The 13,781-nt window shown below is 58.1% G+C and overlaps 1 protein-coding gene across 1 annotated transcript in view; it reads left to right on the top strand.

The window, feature by feature from the left end:
• The window catches only part of PWWP3A (PWWP domain containing 3A, DNA repair factor), a 13,410-nt gene extending 2,907 nt beyond the window's left edge, over positions 1–10,503 (top strand). Inside the window, exons 4-12 of the mRNA XM_007460388.1 lie at positions 814–1,545; positions 2,723–2,824; positions 4,519–4,589; positions 5,913–5,989; positions 6,452–6,512; positions 7,957–8,032; positions 8,370–8,420; positions 8,835–9,271; positions 10,411–10,503. Of these exons, the coding sequence (XP_007460450.1) occupies positions 814–1,545; positions 2,723–2,824; positions 4,519–4,589; positions 5,913–5,989; positions 6,452–6,512; positions 7,957–8,032; positions 8,370–8,420; positions 8,835–9,271; positions 10,411–10,503 (1,700 nt within the window). The remainder of the gene's footprint in view (positions 1–813; positions 1,546–2,722; positions 2,825–4,518; positions 4,590–5,912; positions 5,990–6,451; positions 6,513–7,956; positions 8,033–8,369; positions 8,421–8,834; positions 9,272–10,410) is intronic.
• The last annotated feature ends 3,278 nt before the right edge of the window (positions 10,504–13,781 follow it).

Here is a 13,781-nt window from a genome sequence, read left to right as displayed (position 1 = left end):
GCTCTTGTTCAGAGCACGATGCCTGCCTCGGGCGGCAGCGACCAGCACCTCTCGGATGCCGTGACTGTTCGTGCAGCCCGTGTTGGGGGGCCACTTGCTTGTGGGCGCCTTTACCGTTAGACGGGCAAACACTGTGTTGATGGAGGCATAATTTATGCCTGCTGAGCTGTGGCGTCGCCTCCGTCCCCTCGTCCCCTCGTTCAGATAAAGAGCACGGCGCCTGCGCGTCAGAGTGAACGAGGAAAGCTGTTGCAGCGGGGAGGTCAGGCTGAAGTTTCCAGGCCCCTGGTGCCGCTTGCTGGCTTGGAAACGCCCTTGCAGAGAAGTGTAGGAGATTTACCGGCCCACGAGGAGCCTCTTAGTTGTCTTTTCGTCACTCCCACCCCAGAGTACACTGCCCGCAGAGTTCTTTAGTTGGTGTGGGTTTCTGTTGATCCTGATTGAATTTGAAACCGTGAGGCTGAGAGAGGGTCGGACAAACATCTCAATAGGTTCAGCCGGCGGCATTGTTTTGTAACCTGGAGGAATGCATCTCTGTAACCCAATCAGGGTAGGGTCAGTCAGTTTGCTTTTGGGTAAGGGAAGCCTTGCAGCCCTCAACTGTTGTTTTGTCGTCCGGGTCCCTCCTTTGGGAAGATGTAGGTGAGAAGCGTCAGCCTCCCTTCAGGTGCCGAGACAAGAGGTCCCAGCGAGACGCCCCAGCCAGTGGAGGGCCCCAGCCAGTGGGGGGGGGCCCCCAGCCAGTGGAGGGCCGCTCGGGTCGGTGCCGGCTGTCTGCCCATCACCAGGCTTTGTTCCTTTTCTGTCCTTCAGCCTTGCAGAATGAGGTTGCTGCCACGCCCCTGGAGGAGCTGGCCTACAGGCGGTCGCTCCGCGTGGCTCTGGATGTTTTGAATGAGAGAACCTGTCCGCGTCAAGAAAGCTCTTCCAGGGAAGAGAGGACCACTCGGTCTCTGAGAGCGAAGCCCACGGAACCGGCCTCCTCGCTCTGCCACCCCAGCCCTTCGCCTTTGCTCCACAAAGACGCGTCGGGCAGTCCTGGGCACACGAGGAGGGAACGTGCGCCCCAGAGGCTGTCCGGCCTGCACGCTCGCAAGGAGGACCCCGGGTGCAGAGTGGACCACAGGAAGGGGCTTGGGAGAAGCGGAGGCCTGCGCGCCCCAGCTGTCTCCTTGGCCGGCAGTGGTGCTCAGGACGGACGGGGATCCAGAAAACACCGGGCAAACCGGACGGTGAACCGGACAACGACACCGAGTAAACGGGAGAGGAACCTAGCACGGGGGCCCAGCTGGGGTCAGGAAGCGCCTCCGACTTCAGAGGGAGCTCGGGAGGAAGAGAGTGAGATGGTGGCCGGCCCGGCAGCCCTGCGCTCCTCTCCCGGAGGTGGGGCCGAGGGTCCTCGGGGCGGCCCTGGTGCCCGTGGCCACCCTGCCCAGCACCTGTGCCCGGACAGCGGCCAGAGGCCGGGGCCCCGCGTGGCTCCGCGCAGCCCCACTCAGCTCGGCCCCGCAGAGGAGACCAGAGACGCCCGGCTCCTGGAGGGAGGTAAAAGCCCCGGAGAGGACGAGTCGTGTGCCGGGGAGGGGGCGGCGTCTGCTTCTCCTGCGGCCCATCCGGAGCCAGACACCCATCTATTTTTTTTTTTTTTTTTGCGGTACGCGGGCCTCTCACTGTTGTGGCCTCTCCCGTTGTGGAGCACAGGCTCCGGACGCGCAGGCTGAGCAGCCATGGCTCACGGGCCCAGCCACTCCGCTGCATGTGCGATCTTTCCGGACCAGGACACGAACCCGTGTCCCCTGCTTCGGCAGGCGGACTCTCAACCACTGCGCCACCAGGGAAGCCCCACCTGTGTATTTTTAACCAGATCCTGAATTAGATTGTTATCAAGATAGATCCCAAGCAGAGATCTCCTAAGTCCTTTTCGTCTGTCTCTCCCACTGGGCTGTAATTACCTCAACTGCTCCCAAATACTTGTGTGTTTTTATTTTTGTTTTGAAGCGGAGGGAGGGAGTGGAGGGGCGCGGGGCGGAAGCATGTGGCTGTGATAATGCTGCATCTGCTCCCCGAGGATTAATTCCTTTTTTCTTCCCGTGGCAGAAGCCATGATGCACTCCCGTTAAATTGGCAGGAATCTCAAAAGTGATTAACTCACTTAAAAGGCTCCTGACTTTTTAAGGATTCCCGTGTCATGTATTTTTGTGTGACTGCAGCCAGGCGCTATGATTCTCTCCCTTTGGACATTGTAACATCCCGCTTAGTTTTGAAATGCTAATTTGGAAATCTTCATTTCTGCACGGCTGATACCTTGCGCTCTGCCTGCCCCGCAGTCACTCCTGGGTTTCTGCCTTTCTTCGGCCTCTGAAAGGGGCCCTCTCCCCGGCGCCGGAGGCGCGGGGATGGTTTCCCAAGGGGCCTGGCCCCAGGGCCACCCCCTCCCCGCGTGTCCGAGGGCGCCTGCGTGAAGGGACAAGCCTCACGCGAGGACCCCTTACCCAGTTCCTCCACCTTCCCTGCTTGCGCTCGCGATCTCTCCTGCCCTCCTTTCTCTCTTATTCTGTTGAACGTGCTTTAACCGACGTGCCCTGCCTGAGTGAGGCCGCGGGGAAGTCTGCGTCGCGGCAGCTTTGCTCTCTGCGCCGATGCCCACGTATCAGGAGGTGTTGTTCCCGGGCTGAGTCCCCAGGACTGTGACGGGGAAAGTCTGATCTACCCTTGTTGGCAGCCCGTCCACCTTCTGAAGAGTCAGTGGAGTTGGACGCCGTGAACTCTCTCCTGGCGGAGGACGAGGAGGACGAGGAGCCCCCGAGAATCCTCCTGTACCGCGGTGAGTGGGCGGCGCCTTCCTGGGGGGAGGCCTGCGGTGCCCGACGTCCCGGGAAGGTCTCTTGCTGCACTGCCTGGGTTTCGTCCTGAGCCGAGGGCTTACAGACAGGGAGTTCGGGGTCCGCTGTCCAGGACAACCACGTGAGGGGGGCGCTCCCTGGGGCGCGACAGCCCAGCCTCCCTGTTGTCCCCTCAGAGGGGACAGAGGACGGCAGCGGAGTGAATAGATGGGCTGTGTCGCCACCGCTTGGGTGCGGCCTGGTGCTGCCTCGCAGCCTTCCCGGGTGGCGTCCGGAGAAGCAGGGGCTTGGCGCCCCCATGTGTGCACAGTGCCCCCGCCCCCGGGCACAGGTCAGCTGCCCCTGTCCTCCCCGGAAGGGGCTCAGACACAGGCCCAAAGGTCAGAACCGGCCAGGAACGGAAAGCTAGTTTGCTTTCAACTAAATAATTGAGGACCGGTTTCCCTATTAGACTCGCCCGTTAACCGTTAGTCTTAATGTGGTCTGGGGGTGGTTTGGGTTTTGGATCTTTTTATTGTGAAACATTTACGCGTGCACAGACTAGCACGAGCAGCACGGGAGGCCTGGGGGCTTCTCCTGCACGGCCGGGGGGCTGGCCTGGAGCCCCCACTCCTGTCCCCCATTGTCCCCACGCAGCAGGCTCCCTGCCCTTTCTGTGTACGCGAGCCTCGGGCGGTTCCTGCGGGCTCTGCCGATTGTTCCTGGTGGCAGCTGGTTATTGGGGTGTCTGGATGCTTCCGCCTGGGCTGCAGTGCCTGGGCTCCTGGGGAGTCACTGGGGTCAGCTCCCCGCGGGCTCGCTGGGCGCAGGGGTCCGCCGTGCCTTCTTGCAGAGGGCGTTTCCGTCCCCATCTCCACATGGGGGTCAGTTAGAGCCCCAGAAGCCTGGGCGTTGGATCTTTTCTCCCGGTTTTGTCTTCCATTTGGTTTTGGTTTGCTGGTGTTTTGGCCGGTCAGCCCTGGTTGGCTGTCTGCACCCGTGACCCGTCGTCCTAGGGGCCACAACCCTCCTCTCGCGGGTGACCAGCACTCTGCGTGTGCCCCAGGCAGCTCCCTGTCCACCAGGTCCCCTTTCTCTCACAGCCCTTCCTCCTGTCAGACACCGCAGCGGTTCTTGAATATTTGAGTTATTTACACATTCTGGAACTTTTTTGGTGGAGGTTGCAGTTAAATTTTGATGAGAAGTTACTTGTAGTTATCTTACGATTGCTTGAATGGTTCTCCTTTTTTTAACCCTTTAAAGCCCCTAGTTTCCCAGACAAATGAGCTTCTCAGAAATTCAGTCCCCGTATGGGGTCTTCATTGTGTGCTGTGGTCTCCTTTCTGTTTATGTGCCAAGCTCTTTAAAAAGTGCTTTATTCTGGAGTAACCTGAGGCTTACAGAGCAGTTGCAGAGGTGGCACCGAGCCCCCGCCTGGCCCCGTCCCCATGAACATGGCACATGGTCACTGCTAGGAAACCAGCTGTCACCGTGGCCGCGCTTGTGGTCGGCATTTGGGTTCCAGGGGCAGGAGTTACAAACCTGCCCCTCAGACTCTCGGGTCTGTTAGGGGAACTGTGTCAACGCTGGGCTTAAACAGTGTCTCCGTGGTTGTGTTTTCTCCATCAGTTGCTTTTGGTGCCTGATATGGATCTAATTGTCTCTTTTTGTTTTCCTTTCTTTCTTTCAATTCTAGAACCACGTTCGTTTGAAGTAGGAATGCTAGTCTGGCTTAAATACCAAAAATACCCCTTCTGGCCCGCAGTGGTAAGAATCCTTCTCTGCCCCCTGCTTGCTCAGTTGGTCCCCCAAGCCTGAGGTCCAGCGTCCTCCATTCTTGACACCGGGACCCGGGCAGCTGGTTCACTGTTCTGTTGTTACTGGGGAAACGCTGAGTCCATGAGCATCAATGTGGACACGTTTACCTAAGGAAAGGGGGTCTCAGCCTTCTGGCACAAAGGATTGTGAGGCTTATAGGTCAGGTTTTTATCAAGCAGGCTTAGAAAGCCCGCCTCCAAAAAATGCCCATGGTTTGCTCATCTTCAGTATTCTACATTTCAGCTTTTTAGCATGCAGATTAGGGGGGGCATCCGTTGCACAGCAGGTGTTTGAGGTCCTGGCTGCGCCCCCAGTGCAGGGGACGCCCTTAAGTGTGGCTGACGTCCTGGCTGTGCCTCCTCCGCCTGCTTGGACGGTGCCCACGGTCACTTGGAGAATTTGTGAGGCAGGGGCACCACCCGGTTGCCCTCGCTCCTGCCATTTCCACCTTAATTTCCACCCCTTTGTCTTCTGGCAGGGACAGGGTTCTGATGGTTCTAGCTGTAGTTCTTTAACTTTTAGGAAGAGGCAGTGGCGTGTAAATCTGAAAGATAGCTGCCACAGTGGAGCGGCTTTTGTTGTCGCGATGAGTCTGAGCTCATCCAGGTCAGCATGGTCTCCTGGCACGTGACTGACCGTCCTGGGAAGGACAGAATGAAATCTTCGTGGCATCTGTAGATAGAGCGCAGACGTGCAGTTGAACCGGGGTTGCCGTGCAGCTCCGTGGCAGGGTTTGGGGGGCTGATTATCGGGGACCCTCGCTTCCTGAGGTGCCCGTGTCCCCCTGCGGTTGGCAGCCTTCTCCCCGCCTTTCCGCTTTCCCCAGTTCCCGGGGGCCCTGCTGGTTCATGGGTGCCAGCGGCGCAGATACCCGTGGAGTGCGGGCTCCAGCCTCACCCACGTTGCTGGTGACGCCGAGAGGGGCCCCTCTGGGGTCCACAGCCTGCCGTGTCCCGCCTGACCTCTGCTGGGCCCGGCCGGGGCCTCCCGGAGCTCGCTTTGCCCATCCCTCAGAATGAGGAGGATGGCGCCCTGAGCTGGGCGGAAGTGCTGAAGGTAGCCGCCGTGATCCCTCTTGTAGAGCCCTGGCTCTGCGCGGTCGGAACAGCGCTGAGGGCCACGCAACGCTTTCTCAGCGCTTCCCGGTGTCGGCTGTCAGTCCAAGCCGGCTGCGTTCCTCGTCACGTGCTTGATGAGGTGATATCAGGAAAGTGTCCAAAACCCACGACCTTCTGGGTCCTTGACACCTGGTTTTCTTGGATCTGCCAACAGGTCAAAAGCGTGAGGCGAAGAGATAAGAAAGCGAGTGTGCTTTTCATTGAAGGAAACATGAACCCCAAAGGGAGAGGGTAAACCCACTGTTCTCTGCTCTTGCCGAGTGCTTCTGGGTGGAGGCTGGCGAAGGGGGCCGGGGTGGGATCCAGAGCCCCAGATGAGGATCCCCATAAAGGTTGTGTTCAGGGACGCGGCCAGATGGTCGGGTTTTCCAGACTGCTTGTCAGCTTCCAGAGTCAGTCCTGCCAGACACTCCTTGGGCCCCCGTTTCCCACAAACTGCAGCAAAGTTGGCTCCCTGCAGGGGCCGTGGGCACCCCCCTGCTCAGTCACCCCCCTAGTCCTCGACTGGGGGGCAGAAGCACCATCTGCCCGGAGCCGGCCTGGAAGTGTGGGCACACCTGGGCCCGGCTCCGAGGGGCTCCCTCCACCGACGAGCTGGCGCTGGCAGAGGCCTGACACTTTCCCAGAGGAAGGACGCTTTTAGGTCGCGAGATGGGGCTGGTTCCCATGAACCTCTGCTCTCTCTGCTTCCAGCATCACGGTGTCTCTCCGGCGATTGAAGCACTTTGATTGTAAAGAAAAGCAGGCGCTTCTGGTACGTGGATGGTTGTTTGTGCTGCTTTGAAGGGCTGGCTTGGTGGCTGGTAACGGTGTCCTCCACCACGAGGCCCTTCAGACAGCGGTAGTTGTGGGAGTGACGCCTGGCCTCGGCTGCTCCGCTGGGGGTCACTGACCCTGGGGCGGCTGCTGGCCGATCCCCACTGAGCAGGTTTGGCGTGGAGGACAGGGCATCCTGCGCAGAGGGGAGGTGGGAGAGCCCAGGGCCAAGGCCCACAAGTTGCAGCTGCGTCTGAGCTGCCCCCGGAAAGGGCACCGTAGACCCCGAGGCCGTGAACCTGAGCGCCACATACGTCAGGGAACACCATCGCCATGGCCCTGTGACTGGCCCAGCCCGAGTCCCCGGGAGCTGGTCCACACGGTGCTGTTAACTCTGAAACACCCACCACTTCGTTGTCCCAACTTTCGAAAACAGACTGCGACTGGGTTGGGCAGTGGGGCCCATGAGCCCCGCTCCGACGCGGGTGTCTGCTTGGCCCCCGGTCAGCGGGCTCTGGGCTCTGCGTGGGGTGACGCCTTCCCGTGTGGGAAGCAGCGTCTGAGCCGGTTCCCCGGGTGAGTGGGATGCGGTGGGACTGTCAGGGCGTCTCCCGCCGACCATCTGTTCTCTGAGGGCAGCGGGCCACGGGCCTTGAGTGCGGGCGCTGCTCAGAAGGTCGGCACCCACGCTGGACCCAGCCTTGGGCTCTTGGGACCGGAGGGCGGGGGCAGAGGGGAGGGGGGAATCGAGTTTGAGATTCGTGTGCCTCAAATACCTGAGGAATGGATTTTATCGCGAGGACGCCTGGGTTCAAGAAGATGGTGCGTAGGTCTCGCGGGACCCGGATGCCTGGTCACGTCCCCTGGAAACGGGCCGTGGGAGCTCGGGCCTGTGCCGGCGCCACCCTGCTGTCCCAGGTGCTGGTCAGCGGGCCTGGCCGCGGCCCAAGCACCCTCCTCCTCTGGAGCTGCCTGCCCCTCCCATCACACGCCGGTGGGTCTCAGGCTGGTTTCGCTGGTCATCCCAGCTTAGGGGTTCTCACCAGGGGTGCGGCCTTGGGTTGCTGTGAGGATCACAGGCCAGGGGTCCCTCCCCCGGGGCAGTACTTCTTCCCACTGACCATGTACAGTTGAGGGCCACGGGCCCAGAGGCGTCTCCCACGGGGTTCATCTCCTGCAGCCTCACGTCTTGTCAATCTACGGCCCGTCAGCTGCCCTGCAGTGGGTTTTCGCCCTCCTGCTCTCAGGGTCTGTGGTGTCTCTCTCGGCCCCGAGGGCTTGGCTCACAGGTGACTGTTTTCTGAGCAGCCCCGGCCCCAGACATGCCTCGCAGGGAGCCCTGTGCGGGGGCGTCTGCAGGCCCCTTCCTGAACGAGGGGACTGAGGACGTGGGACCTCGGAGGTCCTCCCGGCTGACGCCCGCCATCTCGGTCTTGTTGCAGGACGAGGCCAAGGAGGATTTCGACCAGGCCATCGGCTGGTGCGTCTCCCTCATCACCGACTACAGGGTCCGGCTGGGTACGTGGGACTCCGGTGCCCCTGCACGAAGTGACGGGGGGCAGCAGTGCGGGGCCTCCCCTGAGGGCCCCGGAGGGCGGAGGGTGGCCCGGCCCCCATAGCTGTCTAGCCCGGCCCTGAGCAGGCTTCTCCCCATCCCTGCAGATGGGCAGGCGCCTGGTGGAGGCTCATCCTGGGTCTGAACAGAACAGTTTCCTTTGAATCTGGGCTGGTTTCCATCCGTCCCAGGTCCAGCCGTGGGGGGTCCTCGGGCTTGAGGTCAGGGCGCACAGCGGCTGGACGACCCCGCAGAGTCCAGTCCTGTGTGTGACCTGACTTCCCTTCCGCCCCTGTGCAGGCTGTGGTTCCTTCGCCGGCTCTTTCTTGGAATACTACGCAGCTGATATAAGTAAGTCCACTAGCAGCCCCTTTAAGGTGGGACCCGCTCTTTTGCCCGTTACGAGGGGCAGTCTTCTTTGAGCTCTGGAGGGGTGTGTGCGGCGGGCAGCGCGCCCCAAGCCTGAGGCCTACGGTCCAGCCATGCCTGGGTCCATGGGGTCCCCTCGCTTCCCTCTGCTATGGGGCCGGGAGGGCAGCTGCACACCCACACCTGCCGCCAGCGCCCAGGTCACCCGCCTGGGGCCGGGGCATCTGTGTGGCCCTTTCCCTGCCCTACTGTCGCTGGTGTCTGCAGGGTGCCGCTGAAGCAGGGTGGAGGGCAGAGCTGGGGCGAGGGGCGGGGGTCCTATTGAGGGGAGAGCCCTCGGGGACCGTCCTGGCGCAGCCGAGGGCACCCAGTCACGGGAGTGCATTTCCTCCGCAGGCTGCCCCGTCCGCAAGTCCATCCAGCGGGACGTCCAGGGGACCAGGTTCCCCCCGCTGAGCGGGGTGGGCCCCGAGGAGGCCTCGGCAGGGAGCCCGCAGGGCAGGAGGCCGGCCTGCAGGAAGGTGCTCCCTGACCGCTCGCGGGCCGCCCGGGACCGGGCCAACCAGAAGCTGGTGGAGTACATCGTGAAGGCGCGGGGCGCCGAGAGCCACCTGCGGGCCATCCTGAAGAACAGGAAGCCGTCCAGGTGGCTGAAGACGTTCCTGAGCTCGGGTCAGTACGTGACCTGCGTAGAGACCTACCTGGAGGACGAGGAGCAGCTGGACCTGGTGGTGAAGTACCTGCAGGGGGTGTACCAGGAGGCGGGCAGCAGGCTGCTGGCACGCGGGCACGCGGACGGCATCCGCTTCGTCCTGGACGTGCTTCTGCCCGAGGTGAGCGCCGGCGGGCCCTGCGGCACCCCGGGGTGCCGGGGCCTGGGCGTCGTTCTCCAGGAGCCTTCCCGGGGCGATGCCGCCTGAGCCGTCTCCCCGAGGCACTGTGGGCTGGGCGCTGCGGCCTGGGCCCCTTGGCTGGTCCCTGGCCCCGGGGAAGGGGAGCTTAAGCGTTGCGAATGCACTTCAGCTGGGGCGCGGGCGGTCGAGGAGCTGGTGCACGGCCCCTCGGCCGTTCTTCAGTTCAGGGAGGACGCTGTTGGCCGTGAATGGAATGTGTGGGAAAATGTCAGCAGGCTCTAAAGTGTTGAGCTTTATCGTTGTGGAAGTTTCAAATACGTTATGAAAAATTATGTAGCGCCGTGAACCCTCACGTGTCCGTCACCCGCTGGAATAGTGTGGCTTTGCTCCACTTGCACCTCCAGTCCCTCCTTCTGGATTTTTATCCGTACATACTTTCATGTGTGTCTCTACAAAGGGTGATCCTGCCCCCTGGGGACACTGGGCGATGTCTGGGGTTGTCTGTGGTCGTCACGAGTGGGGGGCTTCTGCCATCCTGTGGGTGGGGACCAGGATGCCGCTCCACACCCCACAGTCCAGGACGGCCCCTGTGTCAGCCGTGCCGAGGGGAGAGAGACCCTACTCTGAAGCAGAAGAACTCTTTAAAGATAAATAGCTATGATACTATGATTTCACTCCAAAGAGTAACAGCTTTTGATATCAGGCATCTATTGTATATTCAGATTACTTCTTTGTGTTTTCTTGTTGTTTTCCTTTTTTTTTCTTTTTTTATGGCCACACCACACGGCTTGTGGGATCTTATTAGTTCCCCAACCAGGGATTGAACCCAGGCCTGGCAGTGAAAGCATGGAGTCCTAACCACTGGACCGCTAGGGAAGTACCCAGGTTCTGCCTTTCTCTGGTTTTAGTGATATGAACTCCCATCTCATCCAAAAGAGAGCATTGTAGATTTAATTAGGAAACATCAGAAGCAGAGATTTTGCAGACTGCACGAGTGTTGAGCTGGGAGGGCCCTGGCAGCCGGGGCGTGGCTGGACCACCTGCCCACGCGGCCTCCTCCAAGCTCCGTGCGAGCCGCCGGGCCTGGCCCGAGCCTGACGTGTGCTGCCCTCTTGCAGGCCATCATCTGCGCGATTTCCGCGGTGGACGCTGTGGACTACAAGACGGCTGAGGAGAAGTACATACGAGGACCTTCACTCAGCTACCGGTAGGCAGGCCGTGCTGCGTCTGAAGGGCTTCGTCTCCACGTGCCGGCGGCTGCGGTGGCTGGGCTGAGGGGCCCTGGTCCGAGCTGGCAGAGCTGGGCCCGCCGCGCCCTACATCCTTCGTGGGGCTGATGTTTGCCTCCCGAACGTTCTTCCCCGTTGCCTCGATGCCACGGCTATTTGAGGAAACAGTGAGATTAAGCAGCAGCCGCTGCCCGGACATCCCTGGCTGGCGGGAAGAATGCGGTGATCAAGATGTTCCTCTCACGTTGGTGTGGTTAGCGCCCTGGACTGGCGGTCTGGAGCCCCTAATCCCGTCTCTGGGCCGGCTGCCAGGCCTTGCTGGGAGCAGGCGGGGCCGCGTGGCGGTGACAGGCTGAAGACTCAACTAGGGTCTCGTGGTACAGACTGTCCCCAGCCTCAGCGGCTGCCCTGCACACCCAGTAAAGAGACAGTGCTCCCGGGAGAGTGAGGTCTGAGCGGCCCATCTCCAGCTGGCACCACCCTCCCACTCGGGCTGCCAGTCGGAGGGCGTCCTGAGTTTCCCGCAGCCTCAACCGGCTGCAGGCACTCCAGATGCCTGTGGAGGGCTATGGGCTGTGCCCCAGCCGTGCCCTGCCGCCTTAGGGACGCGGTCTGAGCGCCGAGCCTGGGCAGCCAGGGGTCCCTTGGGCCGGGTGTCAGTTGGGCAGTGGGTCTGTCCCGGTGCGTCCACCTCCCGCTTCTTTTCACACCGTAGTTGTGTTTAGGGTCTTGTGCACAAACCATCGAGCCTCGGCACCATGACAGGGTTTGGGTCTGCTCTTGGGGTTCTTAGGCTGCTGTGTTCCGTTTACCTTTGGGTCGTCCCCCTCAGGATCATATTCCTTGTTGATCCTGAGAGGGGCAGCCAGTCAACTAACTGATCATGTAATTTTCTGTTAACAGAAGGACAATTTGCTATTTCACCATTTTTTCTTTGTAGTTTATTTTTCTTCATTTTGGTGAAATACCCATAACGTAAAATTCAGCATCTTAACCCTTTTAAGCGCACAGCTCAGTGGCATTGAGCACATTGAAACTGTCGGGCAACCATCCCCACCATCATCTCCAGAACTTTCTCATTTTCCCAAACGGAAACTTGGTACCTATGAAACACTGACTTCTCTGTTTATGGAGGTTTTTTTGTTTGTTTGTTTGTTTTGTTTTTTTTTTTGTTTTTAGCGGTACATGGGCCTCTCACTGTTGTGGCCTCTCCTGTCACGGAGCATAGGCTCCGGACGTGCAGGCTCAGCGGCCATGGCTCACGGGCCCAGCCGCTCCGCGGCATGTGGGATCTTCCCGGACCGGGGCACGAACCCGTGTCCCCTGCATCGGCAGGCAGACTCTCAACCACTGCGCCACCAGGGAAGCCCTGTTTGTTTGTTTTTAATTGAAGTATAATTGATTTACAATATTATGTTACTTTCAGGTGTACGGCAAAGTGACTCAGTTATATGTATACACGTGTGTGTGTCTGTGTTCTTTTTTTAAGATTTTTTTCACTACAGTTTATTACAAGATACGGAGTATAGCTCCCCATGCTATATAGTAAATCCTTGATGTTCATCTATTTTATATATACCAGTGTGCATCTGTTAATCTCAAACTCCCACTTTATCCCTTCCCACCCTTCCCCTTTGGCAACCATAAGTTTGTTTATGTCCGTGAGTCTGTGTCTGTTTTGTAAATAAGTTCATTTGTGTCATATTTTAGATTCCACATATAAGTGATGTCATATGGTATTTCTCCTTTTCTGCCTGATTTACTTCACTTCGTATGGGAATTTCCCTGGCGGTCCAGTGGTTAGGAGTTGGTGTTCTCACTGCTGCAGCCAGGTTCCATCCCTGGTTGGTGAACTAAGATCCCACAAGCCGTGTGGCATGGCCAAAAAAAACTACAAATAATTCACTTAGTATGATAATCTCTAGTCCAGCTGTGTTGATGCAAATGGCATTATTTTGTTCTTTTTTATGGCTGAGTAATATTCGGTTGTATATGTGTACCACATCTTCTTTATCTATTCATCGATGGACATTTAGGTTGTTTCCATGTCTTGGCTGTTGGGAAAAGTGCCGCAATGCATGTTGGGGTGCACGTATCTGTTCTTTTTTTTTTTAAGATTTTTTTGATGTGGACCATTTTTAAAGTCTTCGTTAAATTTGTTACAGTATTGCTTCTGTTTTGTGTTTTGTTTTTTTTGGCCATGACGCATGTGGGATCTTAGCTCCCTGACCAGGGACGGAACCCACCCCCCCTGCATTGGAAGGTGAAGTCCTACCCACTGGACCACCAGGGAAGTCCCTATCTTTTCGAATTAGAGTTTTGTCTGGGTATATGCCAGGAGTGGGATTGCTGGATCATATGGTAATTCTGTTTTTACTTTTTTGAGGCATCTCCCTACTGTTTTCCATACTGGCTACACCAACTTAACATTCCCACCCACAGTGTAGGAGGAGGGTGGAGGGTTCCCGCTTCTCCACATCCTCTCCAGTATTTGTTATTTGTAGACTTTTTTTTAAAATATTTATTTATTTGGTTGTACCGGGTCTTAGTTGTGGCATGCATGTGGGATCTAGTTCCCTGACCAGGGATCAGGTGATACCCCCTGCACTGGGAGCACGGAATCTTAACCACTGCGCCACCAGGGAAATCCCCTGTTACTTGTAGTCTTCATAACAATAGCCATTCCGACCAGTGTGAGGTGATACCTCATTGTAGTTTTGGTTTGCATTTCTCTAATAATTAGTGATGTTGAGCATCTTTTCATTTGCCTGTTGGCCATCTGTATGTCTTTGGAGAAATTTGGATTTAGGTCTTCCCGTTTTTCTATTGGGTTTTTTTGTTGTTGTTGTTATTATTGAGTTGTATGAGCTGTTTGTATATTTTGGAAATCAAGCCCTCTTCAGTCACATCATTTGTAAATATTTTCTCCCAGTCCATAGGTTGATGGTTTCCTTTGCTCTGCAAGAGCTTATAAGTTTGGTTAGGATCCCATTTGTTTATTTTGCTTTGATTTCTGTTGCCTTGGGAGAGGGCTTATGTTTATTAAAACACAATTGCTGACTAAAACGAAGTGATCTCCTTTTGGTTTTGCAGGGAAAAAGAAATATTTGATACGCAGCTCCTGGAAGAAAGGAGCCGGCGAAGCTGAGGCCGGTGGAGGCAAGGCCCTGCGCTCTGGAGCACAGGCGGGCCTTTGGCCTCCCTGACGGCTCCCGCCTCTGTTTTCCTGGCTCTTGTGGAAGGTACAGCTCCTGAAAGGG

Source organism: Lipotes vexillifer, unplaced genomic scaffold (genome assembly GCF_000442215.2).
Source record: "Lipotes vexillifer unplaced genomic scaffold, Lipotes_vexillifer_v1.1 scaffold225, whole genome shotgun sequence".
Classification (NCBI taxonomy): Eukaryota; Metazoa; Chordata; class Mammalia; order Artiodactyla; family Lipotidae; genus Lipotes; species Lipotes vexillifer.
The sequence above is the reverse complement of the archived record's forward strand: the minus strand, read 5'-3'. Positions and strand labels throughout refer to the sequence as shown.